The 21,092-nt window shown below is 45.0% G+C and overlaps 1 protein-coding gene and 1 pseudogene across 1 annotated transcript; both read right to left on the minus strand.

Annotated features, from left to right (window-relative positions):
• Positions 1-4,810: 4,810 nt before the first annotated feature.
• On the minus strand, positions 4,811-5,773 carry LOC125898634 (olfactory receptor 2AT4-like). Its single transcript, XM_049592475.1, has one exon. The coding sequence runs from the start codon at positions 5,771-5,773 to the stop codon at positions 4,811-4,813; it is 963 nt and encodes a 320-aa protein (XP_049448432.1).
• Positions 5,774-12,515: 6,742 nt separating this feature from the next.
• On the minus strand, positions 12,516-13,476 carry LOC125898636 (olfactory receptor 5P3-like; annotated as a pseudogene).
• Between the last annotated feature and the right edge of the window lie 7,616 nt (positions 13,477-21,092).

The raw sequence follows: 21,092 nt of genomic DNA on the forward strand, positions 1-21,092 counted from the left end.
GCTGCACTAAGATCGAATAAAACAAGTACAGAGACAAGTCCTTTGTCTGAAGCAATCAGAAGGTCATTTGTAATTTTGACTAGTGCTGTCTCAGTGCTATGATGCACTCTAAATCTGACTGACTGAAGTTCCTCAAATAAATTATTATCCTGGAGAAAATCACACAGCTGGTCTGCGACTACTTTCTCAAGGATCTTTGACATAAAGGGAAGATTAGATATTGGTCTATAGTTGGCTAACACCTCTGGATCCAGGGTGGGCTTTTTTAGTAGAGGTTTAATTACAGCTATCTTAAAAGACTGTGGTACATAGCCTGTTAATAAGGATATATTGATCATATCTAATATATGAGTGTTAACTAAAGGAAAGACCTCCTTAAGTAGCCTAGTTGGGATGGGGTCTAAGAGACACGTTGATGATTTGGATGAAGAAATCACTACATTCAATTCTTGAAGAGAAATTGGGGAGAAGCAATCTAAATATATATTAGGTTTTACAGCTGTGTTTGAGGTTAGATAGGTACTATCTGAGGACAGGAGGTCATGAATTTTGCCTCTAATAGTTAGAATTTTGTCATTAAAAAAGCTCATAAAATCATTACTGCTAAGGGCTAGGGGAATACAAGGCTCAATAGAGCTTTGACTCTCAGTCAGCCTGGCTACAGTGCTGAAAAGAAACCTGGGGTTGTTCTTATTGTCTTCCATTAATGCTGAGTAATAGTTTGCTCTGGCATTGCGGAGGCCCCTCTTATAAGTTTTGAGACTGTCTGTCCATATTAAACGAGATTCGTCCAGCGGCGCTATCGACAAAATGATCAAAGTTGGTACGGGAAACCTCTGTTACTGAAGGACTTGGTATTGAATTTAACGACGGAGTAATCTTTTCCTTAAATTTTGCGACAGCACTATCTGATAAACATCTAGTATAGTAACTGTTGCTGAGTGGCGTGTAATCGAGTAAAAAGTCAGAAGTAATCAGATAATGATGCGATAGCGAGGGATTCTGTGGAAAGACTTTTAGGTTATCAATTTCAATTCCATACGTGAGAACTAGATCGAGGGTATGGTTAAAACAATGAGTGGGTTCATGTACACCCTGACTGAAGCCAATGGAGTCTAATAATGAGATAAATGCGGTAGCCAGGGAGTCATTATCAACATCAACATGAATGTTAAAATTGCCTACAATAATAACTTTATCTGATTTAAGAACTAAACTGGATAAAAACTCTGAGAATTCAGATACAAATTCAGAATACGGGCCAGGAGCACGGTATACTATAACAAATAAAAGTGGCTGTGAGATTTTCCAGGTCGGATGTAAAAGACTAAGAACGAGGCTTTCAAATGAATTATAATCTAGTTTAGGTTTAGGGCTGATTAACAGACTAGAGTTAAAAATGGCTGCAACTCCCCCTCCTCGGCCGCTGCCTCGAGGAATGTGGGTATTACTATGACTGGGAGGAGTGGACTCATTTAGACTAACATATTCATCTGGACACAGCCAGGTTTCAGTGAGACTGAGTAAATCAATATGATTATCTGATATTAATTCGTTTACTAACACTGCTTTAGATGATAGAGACCTGATATTTAACAGTCCGCATTTAATTCTCCTGTTTTGTATTTCTGTCACAGAAGAGGTTTTAATTTTTATGAGGTTGTTATGCAAAACTCCTCTTTGTTTAATTTTAGATTTAAATAATTTAGGTGGTCGGGGGACAGACACCGTTTGTATAAAACTATTAAAACTATGGTTGGGTAACTGATCTAGAAGCTCAGAGAGGCGTATAGGACTGCGACTCTGAGTCCTGGTCTCAACTCTGGGTTGTCAGGGATTTAAATTACTAATAAAGTTTGCCAGGTTCCTAGAAATGAGAGCAGCTCCATCCAAAGTGGGATGAATGTCGTCTCTCCTAATAAGACCAGGTTTTCCCCAGAAAGTTTGCCAATTATTAACGAAACCCTCATCGTTTGCTGGAGACCACCTGGACAGCCAGCGATTAAATGATGACATGCGGCTAAACATGTCATCACTGTCAGATTTGGGAGGGGTCCAGAGAAAACTATGGAGTCCGACATCGTTTTGGCATATTCACACACTGAGGCAACATTAATTTTAGTGACCTCCGATTGGCGTAACCGGGTGTCATTGACGCCGACATGAATATCAATCTTACTGAATCTACGTTTAGCTTTAGCCAGCAGTTTTAAATTAGATTCAATGTCGCCCGCTCTGGCCCCAGGGATACATCTGACTATGGCCACTGGTGTTGCTAACTTCACGTTCCTCAGAATAGAGCTGCCAATAACCAGAGTTTTATCCTCAGCGGGTGTGTCGCTAGTACTGGTATGCCCGCCCCTCTGTATGCCTGCTGAATTGTGTCCATGACCCAGTGAGACAGACTCGCCTTTGACACTGGCTGGCCCTGGCACTGGGCCTTAAAGCAAACAAAGAGTTGGCCTGTCCTTCTGAACACTGCAGTGCGTTGGACATAGACCTTCAGGACACTAACAGGACAGAGATTTGAGTCTTCTTGACCCTCACCACCCTCCTTAGGGGGGATGTAGGGTCGCAACTCCACCAACTGATTCAAATGAAAGTCTGTGATTACTTTTGGCAGGAATGCCGGGTTTGGGCGCAGCATGACACCAGCATCATCCAGCAGGAACCGACAACAGCTCTCATCCACTGACAGAGCATGCAGTTCCCCAACTCTTTTGGCTGACATCACTGCCAAGAGAAAAGACTGACTGGAGAGGGGCAAAAGACTCCCGCTGCAGGGTGGCCAGCACTTGACCAAGGTCCCACGTTGGAATGGCTGGACTCCTGGTGTGCAGTGCAAGCTTCTGTGCATCCTCTAGGAACTGAGAGATGAGGCTGCAGTCACCATCTGCAAGCCTCTTATCCCCTGTATGATCTGTCTTGATAGCTGCCACCACGGCTCTAACGGTCGAACGTGATTTTCCCACCTTGAGCAGCCCCTGCAGGTACCAGAGCAGAGCACCTCTGTGGCTGCACGTGTCAGTGCATCAATCTGGTTAGTTGTGCACCATGAGGATTCTGGCTTTCAAGAGAGCATAGACATGCTTTACTTTCACTTTCATGTTAATTAGTAAGGTTTTTGCGAAAATGAATGTGCTTGGGAAGCACTGAGCATACTACTGGATAAATGAGACTTGGATCATACTGCACGATTTGTGTGACAGTTTGTAAATGGATGTTTTCATATAGATTTGTATTTGTTAAACGTGGTCCCAAATTAACCAATAAATCAATATGTTTGCTGTTTTCTGTGGTGGTATGCCAGTAAAACAGTGTTTTCTTCATGAATTCAAAGTGACACGGCATGACTAATTGATTTATGAATGGTCATTTTGTGGGTGAAGTATTCCCTCAAGCCAAAACGTTGTGTTTTTTGTGCATAAACCTAACCACACGTTATCCACAGCACTGTCACAACAATATCTATGAATAATATATTGCAACATATCTGCTACATATGAAATGTACAAATGTAACATATCTGTGATTTACAGAAGCGCAGCATGCCAATATTTATTCTGGCGACTGGGTTGCAAACACACTTCAGCCTGCCCACTAGCCATTTCACACCAAAATTATCACACCAAATTTCTGTTTAGATATTTGATTTAATGTTAAGAAGGACTCAGGGCCTTGGTGTTTATAGCATGGGAAAAAAAATCTTGTATGACTCAAAGTTTGTGAAAAACTAAAGAAGTCTAAAGCATCATCCTCTCTGAGGACACAGTCATCATCTCACAGTGCATAATGACTCCAGGCAGAAGGACAGAAGGAGTCTTTCTAATGAACCTAGTTTGAGATTTCATCATCTGAGAATGCAGGTTAATGACCCTGCTTGTAACAAATAAACTTCTTACTGTTTAAACCTCAGCCTAATTAATCTCACCTGCATCTATTAGCAGGACGTGCAGACTCCCATTTGGTGAGAAATGGATGTGAGATTGGGGCCCCTGTGTACTGCCAGCTTTCCTCCAAGAGTCCCTATACTGAAATAACAAGTTAAGTTTCACCAGTCTACACAGTAACATGTTATTTGATTTTCTGTATATTGCACAATGAGGTGATTAACAAATGATCAGAGCTGATTGTCGTGTCACAACAGTAGACTCACATGGTGATACACCTGTTTCATATAAATCTTTGTCTCCCAAATTCAACCATGACTAATACAAATAAAACACTGACTGGGAGCTAGCTTGGCTGAACTTAGTTCGATAAATACATTTCTGATGAGAAACAAGCAGCACACTGACTTAAAAGCTCTTCCAGCACCTCCAGTAAACACAATGATGAGACCGTCTGTTTAATCAGACAATTTATTAGTGATGTAACTGTGAAATACAATATAATAAAGTGTTTCAAATTGGATTGTGTCAGGTAACACATGCAGAAAGAGCCAGAACAACCAACTATACAAATATCATGCATTTACATTCCAGTGTAAACAAGTACATTTATGTCTACATAAGTCAGCAGTATTTTATTGACTTGCTGAATTTGGTGGGTGTTTACGCAATGGCAGAATATCAAAGAAAGATAAATATTAAGAAAAACATATTGAACAATAGGGAATAAATAATGTGATACTGCAAATGTGTGGAAACAGCGGACAAAACAGTCGCTTCTGTCTCTGCTCCACAGTGAGGGATAAGTAAAATTGGCCATGTCACAATAGACACACACACACACACACACACACAGTCAGACTGTTTCCTGAGAATGTGAAAACCCTCCACAGATTGCTTTACAGTGGAAAGAAAAGTTGTCAAGAACTTTTTCTCATTTTGTGGACCAGTGCCAGGGCTCTGATTTTGATCTCTTTAATTTTCAGAGAATATACAATAGGATTGATGCAGGGTGGGAGACAAGAGGCCAGCGACAGGCTCAGCACACGCTGGTCGGGGTCAATTGCTCGCACATAAAGCCCTAAGAAGAAAATGATGGTTAAAGGAAAGTAAAATACAGCAACAAGGATTAGGTGCTCAATGCAAGTGGTGAGAGCTTTGATCCGACTGCTTACTGATTTCATCCTGAACACAGTGACCAGGATGCTGACATAAGACAGAATAACAAAACTAAAGGGGGCCATCAGATTAAACATACTAGAATGTGCACCTACTGCCCACTGCATTGTGTTATCATTACAGGCGAGTCTAAACACAGGTGCATAGTCACAGAAATAGCTGAACACTCTGACAGAATTGCAAAAAGACAGTCGGGTCATGATGGCCGTGCCATATGCTAATAGTGTCACACAGTAAACCCAAGTCAGGCCTATAATACAAGACATGATCTGCGAGGTGTTGAGTAAGTTCTGACGCAGAGGGAAACATATTGCAATCAATCTGTCATAGGCAAGTATAGTGAGTGCATATGACTCCAAAGTCGAAAATGTGTAGTAGACAAACATTTGTAACAGACACAGATTGTATGGAACAAAGTTGTCCTTGAAGAGGAATGTCTTAATCATGCTGGGAATCGTGCTTGTGTTTAGGCCGATATCAATTACTGCAAGGTTGACAACAGCCAGAAATTTTGGAGTGTGTAAGCAGTGATCACAGGCAATTATATAGATCAATAAAGTATTGAACACTAATGTAACCGCATAGACAAATGCTAGAAAGATTATGTAGTAACTGAGGTAGGGAAATGTCTCAAATGCAATGATATAGAAGCCTGGAGGACGAATGATGACAGAGTCATTTGAAACAGTCCTGAGAGAAGACATAGTCAAACACAACAGGCTGTGTGCTCGAGGACGATGTCCGGTCCACAGTGTTTAAAAGTCCTCTGATCTGAAAGAGAGAAAAAAAATCCATCCTATTACTTTCCTCTTCAGTCACATAATTCAAACAGACATATATACACTTGTGCATTTGGCATTGAAACCGTATTTGTTTACCCTGATTGATGAATATAACACGGGACAGAATACAGTGTGCTGTTGGCTCACCTGTTCTGTTGATGATCGTTTTACACAATGTGACTCCACATGATGCTGACTCAGATGGTAGTTACTGAATGTCAGCATGTCTGACCTGTGCACAGTGGAAATTATACTCTCTTCATTGATCTCCAGAGATAACATACAGTCTTCTAATTAAGAATAATATGGATCAACAACACAGTAACCATCAGTGCCCTTTTACTGAAATTAATCTGTGGAGACTAGTGTTTTGTCCAGGCAAAACAAAACATCAGTCTTTATCTAATGAGCAGGAAAACATGCAGGTTATGATTGATAACACTTAAAGCTGGGGTAGGCAGAAATCTGGAGAAGACTAAAACAACACCACCAAAACGGCAGATTCTGAAAATACAACCTCCTCCTGCACCCCCTTCCCTCTCTGTGACCCTCCAACCAGATTACCATATGCATATGCACACACTTCTACAGTGTTTCTGATACATTGATTTATTTAATCCTTTTTTATTTGGAGTTGCACACAGCTCATGCACTCAGTCCCTCCTTGCCCTGCTTTGACCAGCTAGCACCCTATGGTCACAAAAGCAGGCAGAAGCTTTGGGAGACGGACCTTCAATCAGCGTCTGTGGTAGCTCTAATCCAGCCAAAGCAAACCCCCCCCCCAGCATCGGGTGTCACAGCAGGCTGATGGCAAGATGCAGTGACAGGTCTAACCTGTGTAATGGCAGCAATAGACAGTCAGCTGATCAGAGTGTCAGGGCTGTCTGGTCCCCAAGAGCTAGGGTTTGCACTGACAAGAGTTGGGGTGTGGCCTCTGACTGGGGGTCAGTCACCAGATCTGCTGAGTGCTCTCCTCCTGATGAGGTGGTCTGCAGCGGTGGGCGGTTAGACAGAGAACACGCTGTGATTTGAAGGTCTCACTAACGTGAGCTACATAAACGTAAACTTGAAGCAGCAGCTGGGAGCCTTTGGCTCCGGTTAGCAGAAGGCTTAACTATTGGCAACATCTTCTCTCCATCTGTGAAATGTTTTGCCGATATTAACACATGTTTTATTTTGTTTATTCTCAGACTCCCTTTGATAAATCTGTATGGAGGCATGTGAGAAGAACAAACACTTTGATTTACTGATGACTAGGGGACCACGTTTAACAAGAGCAAAACTCAAAACATTTGGTTACATTGTAACCTTGGTTCTCTGAGTGAGGAGATTATCCCCCCCACCCAGTAGTCATATCATAACTATGGGAATTATCCCCATCTGGGGTAATGGACATGGAAAATTAATCTTTAAGACATGCCACTTTAAGACACGCCCACATGCACCAGGCTATAAAAACCCCACCTTGCGCATGCACCCACTAATTTACATTGATTGGAACGGGTTCCGAGCAGCCTTGAGCCTTGGGAGATAATCTCCTCACTCAGAGAACCCAGGTTACAATTAGAGGTGTAACGGTACACAAAAATCACGGTTCAGTACGTACCTCGGTACACAAGTCACAGTTCGGTTTTTTTTTCGGTCCAGTAGTGAAAAAAATAGACAACTATTAAATATCTTTTACTTATTGGTAGCCTTATTAAAACATGCCACCACAGCAGTTAACTCTTTTTACACAATTTTTGAATGAAACAAATATATATAAAATCCTGCTTTTTCACATTGTTTGAATGAAAATAGAAATATAAAAGTAAAAAATGAAATCCTGCTGTTTTTTAACACATTTTTTGAATGAAAAATATAAATATAAATTTCTGCTTAAACAATTTTACTCAATTAAAATAAAAAGTATAGTGCAGCTGGTCAGCTTTAAAGCCTGCTCAGATTCAGTTTTACTAGGAACTTACTTAGCTTTTCCACTTTGTTAAAGTGCAGTAAACAAAACATGCTTATATCTGAAGTGCAGCTTAAACAATTTTACTCAACTCCAATGGCGTTGGTTAGCGCGATGGTCAGGGAAACGCACTTTCTTTTTAAACGACGATGATATCATAGTTTGCACCAGATTGCTTTTTCTAGTCTTGCCAGTTAACGTTCAAACTTGGGTGGTGTTGCTTTAGATTAGGCTGACCATACACCCTCTTTTGCCCAGACATGTCCACTTTTCACGTCCCGTCCGGGGCGTCCTGGGGGGTTTTTATAAACTGATGATAACGTCCGGTTTTCCGTGTATTTGTGTGTAGAGTGCGGCACGGGCCGCATATTTCTGTCCGAACCTGAACCGAGCCCGACATTATTTAATGACCAAAGCACTGAGTTTGTGTCACACAGTTGTTACAGGCTATTTAACAGGCTGGGCGTGCTCAGCAGAGAGGGAGACCTCCATATTTGAGACGGGAGTGGGAGGCGGGAGGTCCGACGGTTCCAGCGAGAGGAGAGGGAGAAATAAAACAAAATAAGATAAAATAGGAAAAACTTGTCTCCCTCTTTTATTTTATTTTCAGCGTTTAATCAAGGTGGAGGCGGGCGGCTGGAGGTCCGAGACTTCCAGCGAGGAGAGAGATAGAAACAAACAGCCAGTGTGTGTCTGTGTGTGTTATGTTCAGGTGTTGTCATGTAAATAACAGAGCCCGAGCAACAAACAGGACAGACATTAGGATTTTATTTACTTTTACACTACATTTTCACTGAAAGCTGACCGAATCCGACCCGAGCCCGAATACAATTTCTAGCTACATTTTTGACCAAACCCGGCCCGACCTGTCGGGTACCGTCGGGCTCGGATCGCCACACTCTAGTGTGTGTATGTGTCCCCTATTGGGGCCTATCTGAATTTCTGTCTTTGAGAGATATTATCTTGTAATATAACTGAATTTTCTATCCATACATATAAATTTTAAATATATTAAAATGATAAGGCATCTTTGAGTAAGCTGCGGCTATCATTTATGTAGGCTATGTCGTGGCCGGCTGAATGTCCTCTTTTTTGGAAATCAAAATATGGTCACCCTACTTTAGATGCGTTAGCATGTTGGACGTGTTTCCAAGTACATACCCGACTGCTCTTCTGCAGTGTCGGCACACTGCTTTTGTCTTGTCCACTTGTTTATTTCCATCTTTGTATTTTGCTCTGAAACCAAAGTGTTCCCAAACGGAGGACTTAAGGTTTGCGGGTGGGTCTTCAGCTTTGTCAGGCTTACTTGCCATGTTGTCAAAATGCGAGAATGCGCTGCACAAAGTGAAGGTGGAGATTTATGGTCGGACTCGGTCCGTCACTCAATTATGTCCGTCGGGGAACTAGATATTTTAAGTGGTTCGGCTCGCAAAAACGGAATTAAAATAAAACAAAATAAAATAAAATAATATCCTGCGCCCAGTAATTCGGTACAGGGTCGTGCCGAACCGAAAGTCGCGTACCGAACGGTTCGACACAAATACATGTACTGTTATGGCCCTAGATACAATGTAACCGAATGTTTGCTATCGAATCGAGATTATCTCCCCACCCAGTAGTTTTATCATAACTAAGGGAACCCCTTAAGACACACCGCGAGGGGCCCCAGGAAACAGAGCAGATGCAAGTTCACAAGTGCCCCCCCAATTTTTGAAAGAGACGTACCCACTGCCAGGTGCATTAACAACAGAAAATACCCAATAAGTGTGGATATGAAAAAACACCACTGGGCTTAAACAAATGCACAACAATCTTGCACCTTCAATGGTCAGTGAGACCACCAGACACTGTGTACCATAAGCATGGCTAACCCCACCAGACGCAGGGGTTGGGTGCAAGAAAGACCGCCCAGTTAGCCAGCCCACTGCCAGGCCACTGACAACATGACATCACCCAGGGTGGGCATGGGGGGGCAGGGGCATGGCTTACTGTGTGGTGGCCCCCAGCACACGCTCCCCAAAGGAGGTTCCAGCAGCCACATTCAAGCAGTAATATCTGGCAAATGTGGATGGACTTGACCAGCAGGTGCACAGACCTCCGAGAGGGTGGCACCATGCCACAAGGCCCACGAGATAGCTACACCTCGTGTTGAGTGTGCATACCCACTAGTATTGGTATGCCCGCCCCTCTGTATGCCTGCTGAATTGTGTCCATGACCCAGTGAGACAGCCTCGCCTTCGACACTGGCTGGCCCTGGCACTGGGCCTTAAAACAGACAAAGAGTTGGTCTGTCCTTCTGAACACTGCTGTGCGCCGGACATAGACCTTCAGGACTCTAACAGAACAGAGATTTGAGTCTTCTTGACCCTCACCACCCTCCTTAGGGGGGCTGTAGGGTCGCAACTCCACCAACTTGTTGGTTGTTGTTGCCAGAAACTCCACCAACTGATTCAAATGAAAGTCTGTGATTACTTTTGGCAGGAATGCTGGGTTTGGGCGCAACAATACACCAGCATCATCCGGCAGGAACCGACAACAGCTCTCATCCACTGACAGAGCATGCAGTTCCCCAACTCTTTTGGCTGACATCACTGCCAAGAGAAAAGCCACTTGAAGTGACAGCCACTTAATGCTGACTGACTGGAGAGGGGCAAAAGGCTCCCGCTGCAGGGTGGCCAGCACTTGACCAAGGTCCCACGTTGGAATGGCTGGACTCCTGGTGTGCAGTGCAAGCTTCTGTGCATCCTCTAGGAACTGAGAGATGAGGCTGCAGTCACCATCTGCAAGCCTCTTATCCCCTGTATGATCTGTCTTGATAGCTGCCACCACGGCTCTAACGGTCGAACGTGATTTTCCCACCTTGAGCAGCCCCTGCAGGTACCAGAGCACCTCTGTGGCTGCACGTGTCAGTGCATCGATCTGGTTAGTTGTGCACCATGAGGATTCTGGCTTTCAAGAGAGCATAGACATGCTTTACTTTCACTTTCATGTTAATTAGTAAGGTTTTTGCGAAAATGAATGTGCTTGGGAAGCACTGAGCATACTACTGGATAAATGAGACTTGGATCATACTGCACGATTTGTGTGACAGTTTGTAAATGGATGTTTTCATATAGATTTGTTTTTGTTAAACGTGGTCCCAGATATACCAATAAATCAATATGTTTGCTGTTTTCTGTGGTGGTATGCCAGTAAAACAGTGTTTTCTTCATGAATTCAAAGTGACACGGCATGACTAATTGATTTATGAATGGTCATTTTGTGGGTGAAGTATTCCCTCAAGCCAAAACGTTGTGTTTTTTGTGCATAAACCTAACCACACGTTATCCACAGCACTGTCACAACAATGTCTATAAATAATATATTTCAACATATCTTCTACAAATGAAATGTACAGATGTAACATATCTGTGATTTACAGAAGCGCAGTATGCCAATATTTATTCTGGCGATTGGGTTGCAAACACACTTCAGCCTACCCACTAGCCGTTACACACTAACATTATCACACCAAATTTCTGTTTAAATATTTGATTTAATGTTAAGAAGGACTCAGGGCCTTGGTGTTTATAGCATGGGGAAAAAAAATCTTGTATGACTCAAAGTTTGTGAAAAACTAAAGAAGTCTAAAGCATCATCCTCTCTGAGGACACAGTCATCATCTCACAGTGCATAATGACTCCAGGCAGAAGGACAGAAGGAGTCTTTCTAATGAACCTAGTTTGAGATTTCATCATCTGAGAATGCAGGTTAATGACCCTGCTTGTAACAAATAAACTTCTTACTGTTTAAACCTCAGCCTAATTAATCTCACCTGCATCTATTAGCAGGACGTGCAGACTCCCATTTGGTGAGAAATGGATGTGAGATTGGGGCCCCTGTGTACTGCCAGCTTTCCCCCAAGAGCCCCTATACTGAAATAACAAGTTAAGTTTCACCAGTCTACACAGTAACATGTTATTTGATTTTCTGTATATTGCACAATGAGGTGATTAACAAATGATCAGAGCTGATTGTCGTGTCACAACAGTAGACTCACATGGTGATACACCTGTTTCATATAAATCTTTGTCTCCCAAATTCAACCATGACTAATACAAATAAAACACTGACTGGGAGCTAGCTTGGCTGAACTTAGTTCGATAAATACATTTCTGATGAGAAACAAGCAGCACACTGACTTAAAAACTCTGCCAGCACCTCCAGTAAACACAATGATGAGACCCTCTGTTTAATCAGACAATTTATTAGTGATGTAACTGTGAAATACAATATAATGAAGTGTTTCAAATTGGATTGTGTCAAGTAACACATGCAGAAAGAGCCAGAACAACCAACTATACAAATATCATGCATTTACATTCCAATGGAAACAAGTACATTCATGTCAGCATAAGTCAGCAGTATTTTATTTACTTAATTTGGGTGTTTACGCGATGGAAGAATATCAAAGAAAGATAAATATTAAGAAAAACATATTGAACAATACGGAATAAATAATATGATACTGCAAATGTGTGGAAACAGCGGACAAAACAGCCTCTTCTGTCTCTGCTCCACAGTGAGGGATAAGTGAAATAGGCCGTGTCACAACAGACACACACACACACACACAGACACACACACACATATATATATATACACAGTCAGGCTGTTTCCTGAGAATGTGAAAACCCTCCACAGATTGCTTTACGGTGGAAAGAAAAGTTGTCAAGAACTTTTTCTCATTTTGTGGACCAGTGCCAGGGCTCTGTTTTTGATCTCTTTAGTTTTCAGAGAATATACAATAGGATTGATGCAGGGTGGGAGACAAGAGGCCAGCGACAGGCTCAGCACACGCTGGTCGGGGTCAATTGCTCGCACATAAAGCCCTAAGAAGAAAATGATTGTTAAAGGAAAGTAAAATACAGCAACAAGGATTAGGTGCTCAATGCAAGTGGCGAGAGCTTTGATCCGACTGCTTACTGATTTCATCCTGAACACAGTAACCAGGATGCTGACATAAGACAGAATAACAAAACTAAAGGGGGCCATCAGATTAAACATACTAGAATGTGCACCTACTGCCCACTGCATTGTGTTATCATTACAGGCGAGTCTAAACACAGGTGCATAGTCACAGAAATAGCTGAACACTCTGACAGAATTGCAAAAAGACAGTCGGGTTATGATGGCCGTGCAGTATGCTAATAGTCCCAGACAGTAAACCCAAGTCAGGCCTATAATACAAGACATGATCTGCGAGGTGTTGAGTAAGTTCTGACGCAGAGGGAAACATATTGCAATCAATCTGTCATAGGCAAGTATAGCGAGTGCATATGACTCCAAAGTCGCAAATGTGTAGTAGACAAACATTTGTGACAGACACAGATTGTATGGAACAAAGTTGTCCTTGAAGAGGAATGTCTTAATCATGCTGGGAATCGTGCTTGTGTTTAGGCCGATATCAATTACTGCAAGGTTGACAACAGCCAGAAATTTTGGAGTGTGTAAGCAGTGATCACAGGCAATTATATAGATCAATAAAGTATTGAACACTAATGTAACCGCAGACAAATGCTAGAAAGATTATGTAGTAACTGAGGTAGTGAAATGTCTCAAATGCAATGATATAGAAGCCTGGAGGACGAATGATGACAGAGTCATTTGAAACAGTCCTGAGAGAAGACATAGTCAAACACAACAGGCTGTGTGCTCGAGGATGATGTCCGGTCCACAGTGTTTAAAAGTCCTCTGATCTGAAAGAGAGAAAAATCCATCCTATTACTTTCCTCTTCAGTCACATAATTCAAACAGACATATATACACTTGTGCATTTGTCATTGAAACCATATTTGTTTACCCTGATTGATGAATATAACACGGGACAGAATACAGTGTGCTGTTGGCTCACCTGTTCTGCTGATGATCGTTTTACACAATGTGACTCCACATGATGCTGACTCAGATGGTAGTCACTGAATGTCGGCATGTCTGACCTGTGCACAGTGGAAATTATACCCTCTTGATTGATCTCTAGAGATAACATACAGTCTTCTAATTAAGAACAATAGGATCAACAACACAGTAATCATCAGTGCCCTTTTACTGAAATTAATCTGTGGAGACTAGTGTTTTGTCCAGGCAAAACAAAACATTAGTCTTTATCTAATGAGCAGGAAAACATGCAAGTTATGATTGATAACACTTAAAGCTGGGGTAGGCAGAAATCTGGAAAAGACTAAAACAACACCACCAAAAAGGCAGAATCTGAAAATACACCCTCCTCCTGCACCCCCTTCCCTCTCTGTGCTAAGACCCTCCAACCAGATTACCATATGCATATGCACACACTTCTACAACAGACAGTTAGTTGATCCAGCAGAGTGTCAGGGCTGTCTGGTCCCCAAGAGCTAGGGTTTGCACTGACAAGAGTTGGGGTGTGGCCTCTGACTGGGGGTCAGTCACCAGATCTGCTGAGTGCTCTCCTCCTGATGAGGTGGTCTGCAGCGGTGGGCGGTTAGGCAGAGAACACGCTGTGATTTGAAGGTCTCACTAACGTGAGCTACATAAACGTAAACTTGAAGCAGCAGCTGGGAGCCTTTGGCTCCGGTTAGCAGAAGGCTTAACTATTGGCAACATCTTCTCTCCATCTGTGAAATGTTTTGCCGATATTAACACGTGTTTTATTTTGTTTATTCTCAGACTCCCTTTGATAAATCTGTCTTTGTTCAGCTACAAATGACTCTTCTTAAATCAATTAGTCATGCCATGTTACCTTAAATTTGTGTATTAAATTTTAAACCTTAACCTTAAATTTTGCTGTTTTTCATGGAGGCATGTGAGAAGAACAAACACTTGATTTACTGATGACTAGGGGACCACGTTTAACAAGAGCAAAACTCAAAACATTTGGTTACATTGTAACCTTGGTTCTCTGAGTGAGGAGATTATCCCCCCCACCCAGTAGTCATATCATAACTATGGGAATTATCCCCATCTGGGGTAATGGACATGGAAAATTAATCTTTAAGACAGGCCACTTTACGTGGCCCACATGCACCAGGCTATAAAAACCCCACCTTGCGCATGCACCCACTAATTTACATTGATTAGAACGGGTTCCGAGCAGCCTTGAGCCTTGGGAGATAATCTCCTCACTCAGAGAACCCAGGTTACAATTAGAGGTGTAACGGTACACAAAAATCACGGTTCAGTACGTACCTTGGTACACAAGTCACGGTTTGTTTTTTTTCGGTCCAGTAGTGAAAAAAATAGACAACTATTAAATATCTTTTACTTATTGGTAACCTTATTAAAACATGCCACCACAGCAGTTAACTCTTGACACAATTTTTGAATGAAACAAATATATATAAAATCCTGCTTTTTCACATTGTTTGAATGAAAATAGAAACATAAAAGTGAAAAATAAAATCCTGCTGTTTTTTTAACACATTTTTTGAATGAAAAATATAAATATAAATTTCTGCTTAAACAATTTTACTCAATTAAAATAAAAAATATACTGCAGCTGGTCAGCTTCAAAGCCTGCTCAGATTCAGTTTTACTCGGAACTTACTTAGCTTTCCGTACTCGTCGTCGTCCTCCGCTTATCCGCGTCCGGGTCGCAGGGGCAGCAGCCTCAGCAAAGAAGCCCAGACAGTCCTCTCCCCAGCCACTTCCGTCAGCTCTGCCGCGGGAACCCCAAGGCGTTCCCAGGCCAGCCGGGTGATGTAGTCCCTCCAGCATGTTACAGAAGGCATCCTTACCAGATGCCCGAACCACCTCAACTGGCTCCTCTCGATGTGGAGGAGCAGCGGCTCTACTCCGAGTCCCTCCCGGATGTCTGAGCTCCTCACCCTATCCCTAAGGCTGAGCCCAGCCACCCTGCGGAGGAAACTCATTTTGGCCGCTTGTACTCGCAATCTCATTCTTTCGGTCACTACCCAGAGCTTGTGACCATAGGTAAGGGTTGGAACGTAGATCGACTGGTAAACTGAGAGCTTCGCTTTCTGGCTAAGCTCCCTCTTCACCACAACAGACCAGTTAAGCGCCTGCATCACTGCTGACGCCGCCCCAATCCGCCTGTCAGTCTCCCGCTCCATCCTACCCTCACTCGTGAACAAGATCCCGAGATACTTAAACTCCTCCACCTGAGGAAGGACCTCCCCCCTGACCTGGAGTGGGCAATCCACCCTTTTCCAGCTGAGGACCATGGCCTCAGACTTGGATGTGCTGATTCTCATCCCAGCCGCTTCACACTCTGCTCCGAACCGCCAGAGCGAGAGCTGGAGGTCACTGTTCAGTGGAGCTAGGAGGACCACGTCATCCGCAAAAAGCAGGGACGAGATCCTCCCATCACCAAACCTGACACCCTCCACCACTGCGCCTAGAAATTCTGTCCATAAAAGTTATGAACAGAACCGGTGACAAATGGCAGCCCTGGCGGAGTCCAACCCTCACCGGGAACAGGTCCGACTTACTGCCAGCCACGCGAACCAGACTCATGCTCCTTCGGTACAGGGACTGGATGGCCCTTAGCAAGGGGCCACCAACCCCATACTCCCGGAGCACCCCCCACAGGATGCCCCTGGGGACACGGTCATAAGCCTTCTCTAAATCCACAAAACACATGTGGACTGGTTGGCCAAACTCCCATGCCCCCTCCAGCACCCTGGCGAGGGTAAAGAGCTGGTCCACGGTTCCGCATCCAGGACGAAAACCACATTGCTCCTCCTCAATCTGAGGTTCAACTATCGACCGGACCCTCTTCTCCAGCACCCTGGAGTAGGCCTTACCGGGTAGGCTGAGGAGTGTGATCCCCCTGTAGTTGGAACACACCCTCTGGTCCCCTTTCTTGAAAATGGGGACCACCACCCCGGTCTGCCACTCCAGAGGCACTGCCCCCGATGTCCATGCAATGTTGCAGAGGCGTGTCAGCCAGGACAGCCCTACAACATCCAGAGCCTTGAGATATCCGGGACGAATCTTATCCACCCCCGGGGCTCCGCCGCCTCGGAGTTGTTTCACTACCTCAGCAACTTCTGCCCCAGAAATTGGACAACCCGCCCCCGAGACCCCCGTCTCTGTTTCCTCACTGGAACACGTGTTGGTGGGATTGAGAAGCTCCTCAAAGTATTCCTTCCACCGCCCGACAATGTCCCCAGTTGACGTCAGCAGCTCCCCGCCCCCACTGTAAACAGTATGAGCAAGTTGCCGCCTTCCCCCCCTGAGGCGCCAGACGATTTGCCAGAACCTCTTTGGAGCCGATCGATAGTCTTCCTCCATGGCCTCACCGAGCTCTTCCCACGCCCGAGTTTTTGCCTCCACGACTGCCGCCGCTGCGCTCCGCTTGGCCCGCCGGTACCCGCCAGCTGCTTCCGGAGACCCACAGACCAACTATGCCCTGTAGGCCTCCTTATTCAGCCTGACGGCTCCCCTCACCTCTGGTGTTCACCAGCGGGTTCGGGGTTTACCGCCGCGACTGGCCCCAGCGGCCTTGCGGCCACAGCTCGCAACTGCCACCTCGACAATGGCAGAGCGGAACAAGGCCCATTCGGACTCAATGTCCCCCTCTGCCCTCGGGACGCGGTCAAGCTCTCCCGGAGGTGGGAGTTGAAGATCATCTGGACAGGTTCTTCCGCCAGGCGTTCCCAGCAGACCCTCAGCAGATTTCGTTTGGGCCTGCCAGGTCTGCGCGGCGTCTTCCCCCACCATCTGATCCAACTCACCACCAGGTGGTGATCAGTTGACAGCTCTGCTCCTCTCTTCACCCGAGTGTCCAGAACATATGGCCGCAGGTCAAATGATACGACTACAAAGTCGATCATTGACCTGCGACCTAGGCTGTCCTGGTGCCACGTGCACCGATGGACATACTTATGTTTGAACATGGTGTTAGTTATGGCCAAACTGCGACCCGCACAGAAGTCCAATAACTGAACACCACTTGGGTTCAGATCGGGCAGGCCGTTCCTCCCAGTCACGCCCCTCCAGGTCCCGCTGTCATTGCCCACGTGAGCGTTGAAGTCCCCCAGCAAAACAATGGAGTCCCCGGTCGGGGCACTGTCCAGCACCCGTCCCAGGGACTCCAAAAAGGGTGGGTACTCTGAACTGTTGTTTGGTGTGTAAGCACAGACAACAGTCAGGACCCGTTCCCCGACCCGAAGGCGCAGGGAAGCAACCCTTTCGTCTACCGGGGTAAACCCCAACGTACAGGCGGGGAGTCTGGGGGCTATCAGAAAGCCCACCCCGGCCCTCCGCCTCTCACCCGGAACAACTCCAGTGAAGGAGAGAGTCCAACCCCTCTCAAGGACTAGGGTTCCAGAGCCGGAACTATGTGTTGAGGTGAGGCCGACTTTATCTAGCCGGTAGCGCTCAACCTCTTCCACAAGCTCCGGCTCCTTCCCCGCCAGAAAGGTGACATTCCATGTCTCAAGAGCCAACTTCTGTAACCGAGGATCGGACTGCCAAGGCCCCCGCCTTGGTCTGCTGCCCAATCCACATTGCACCAAACCCTTCTGGATCCCTCTGCGGGTGGTGGGCCTGCAGGGGGACGAGCAGATGTAGCCGGTTCGGGCTAGGCCCGGCCGGACCCCATGGGTGAAGGCCCGACCACCAGGCACTCGCCCACGGGCCCCAACCCCAGGCCTGGCTCCAGGGCGGGGCCCCGGTAACCCTCCGGGCCGGGTACACGTGTCCTTGTTTGTATCCATCATGAAGGGTCTTTTTTACTTAGCTTTCCCACTTTGTTAAAGTGCAGTAAACAAAACGTGCTTATATCTGAAGTGCAGCTTAAACAGTTTTACTCAACTCCAATGGCGTTGGTTATTTCTTTCGCGTGATGGTCAGGGAAACGCTCTTTCTTTTTAAACGATGACGATATCATAGTTTGCACCAGATTGCTTTCTCTAGTAGTGCCGGTTAATGTTCAAACTCGGGTGGTGTCACTTTAGAGGGTCCATGTCATTGGTTCGACAGCCCATTGGTTCGACATCCCATTAGTCCGACTGTCCACGGTGCTGAACGTCTCGCGGTGGGCGTTTGGTGTGCTGCGACCGGCTTGAGGCGGAGCAGGCTCATGGCTTATGTGTTTGTCACTTTTTTTTTCATTTTAACCCACACTATGATCTTTTCCTGACCCTAACCAAGTGGTTTTTCTGCCTAAACCTAACCAGACCTTAACCACAGGGCATCGTGATGATTTCGGAACGGACTTTGGAACAATGAGTTCAATGTGGTCGGAACAATGGGATGTTGAACCAATGAGCAGTTCCCGCTTTAGATGCGTTGGCATGTTGGACGTGTTTCCAAGTACATACCCGACCGCTGTTCTGCAGTGTCGGCACACTGCTTTTGTCTTGTCCACTTGTTTATTTCCATCTTCGTATTTTACCCTGAAACCAGAGTGTTCCCAATCGAAGGACTTAAGGTTTGCGGGTGGGTCTTCAGCTTCGTCATGCTCACTTGCCATGTTGTCAAAATGCGAGAATGCGCTGCACAAAGTGAAGGTGGAGATTTACGGTCGGACTCGGTCCGTCACTCAATTATGTCCGTCGGGGAACTAGATATTTTAAGTGGTTCAGCTCGCAAAAAAGGAATTAAAATGAAACAAAATAAAATAAAATAATATCCTGCCAATAATTCGGTACAGGGTCGTGCTGAACCGAAAGTTGCGTACCGAACGGTTCGACACAACTGGTATGCCCGCCCCTCTGTATGCCTGCTGAATTGTGTCCATGACCCAGTGAGACAGACTCACCTTCAACACTGGCTGGCCCTGGCACTGGGCCTTAAAGCAGACAAAGCGTTGGTCTGTCCTTCTGAACACTGCAGTGCGCCGGACATAGACCTTCAGGGCTCTAACAGGACAGAGATTTGAGTCTTCTTGACCCTCACCACCCTCCTTAGGGGGGCTGTAGGGTCGCAACTCCACCAACTGATTCAAATGAAAGTCTGTGATTACTTTTGGCAGGAATGCCGGGTTTGGGCGCAGCATGACACCAGCATCATCTGGCAGGAACCGACAACAGCTCTCATCCACTGACAGAGCATGCAGTTCCCCAACTCTTTTGGCTGACGTCACTGCCAAGAGAAAAGCCACTTGAAGTGACAGCCACTTAATGCTGACTGACTGAAGAGGGACAAAAGGCTCCCGCTGCAGGGTGGCCAGCACTTGACCAGGGTCCCACGTTGGAATGGCTGTCCTCCTGGTGTGCAGTGCAAGCTTCTGTGCATCCTCTAGGAACTGAGAGATGAGGCTGCAGTCACCATCTGCAAGCCTCTTATCCCCTGTATGATCTGTCTCGATAGCTGCCACCACAGCTCTAACGGTCGAATGTGATTTTCCCACCTTGAGCAGCCCCTGCAGGTACCAGAGCAGAGCACCTCTGTGGCTGCATGTGTCAGTGCATCAATCTGGTTAGTTGTGCACCATGAGGATTCTGGCTTTCAAGAGAGCATAGACAAGTTTTATTTCACTTTCATGTTAATTAGTAAGGTTTTTGCGAAAATGAATGTGCTTGGGAAGCACTGAGCATACTACTGGATAAATGAGACTTGGATCATACTGCACGATTTGTGTGACAGTTTGTAAATGGATGTTTTCATATAGATTTGTATTTGTTAAACATGGTCCCAGATATACCAATAAATCAATATGTTTGCTGTTTTCTGTGGTGGTATGCCAGTAAAACAGTGTTTTCTTCATGAATTCAAAGTGACACGGCATGACTAATTGATTTATGAATGGTCATTTTGTGGGTGAAGTATTCCCTCAAGCCAAAACGTTGTGTTTTTTGTGCATAAACCTAACCACATGTTATCCACAGCACTGTCACAACAATATCTATAAATAATATATTTCAACATATCTTCTACAAATGAAATGTACAGATGTAACATATCTGTGATTTACAGAAGGGCAGCATGCCAATATTTATTTTGGCGATTGGGTTGCAAACACACTTCAGCCTGCCCACTAGCCATTTCACACCAATATTATCACACCAAATTTCTGTTTAAATATTTGATTTAATGTTAAGAAGGACTCAGGGCCTTGGTGTTTATAGCATGGGAAAAAAAACATCTTGTATGACTCAAAGTTTGTGAAAAACTAAAGAAATCTAACGCCAGGGCCACACCGCCCGCGGAAGCGCCGCGAATAGCCTCGAAGCGCCGAGAAGAGAAGGCAGTTTCCTTTCGGCGCCCATGTTAACAACAGACACAGACACACAGACACACTGGACACACACACAAAGCACACACACAGGCTCACGATTTGCAGCGATCAGTTCGGCGTCTGGT

This window comes from Epinephelus fuscoguttatus, linkage group LG12 (assembly GCF_011397635.1).
Source record: "Epinephelus fuscoguttatus linkage group LG12, E.fuscoguttatus.final_Chr_v1".
Classification (NCBI taxonomy): domain Eukaryota; kingdom Metazoa; phylum Chordata; class Actinopteri; order Perciformes; family Serranidae; genus Epinephelus; species Epinephelus fuscoguttatus.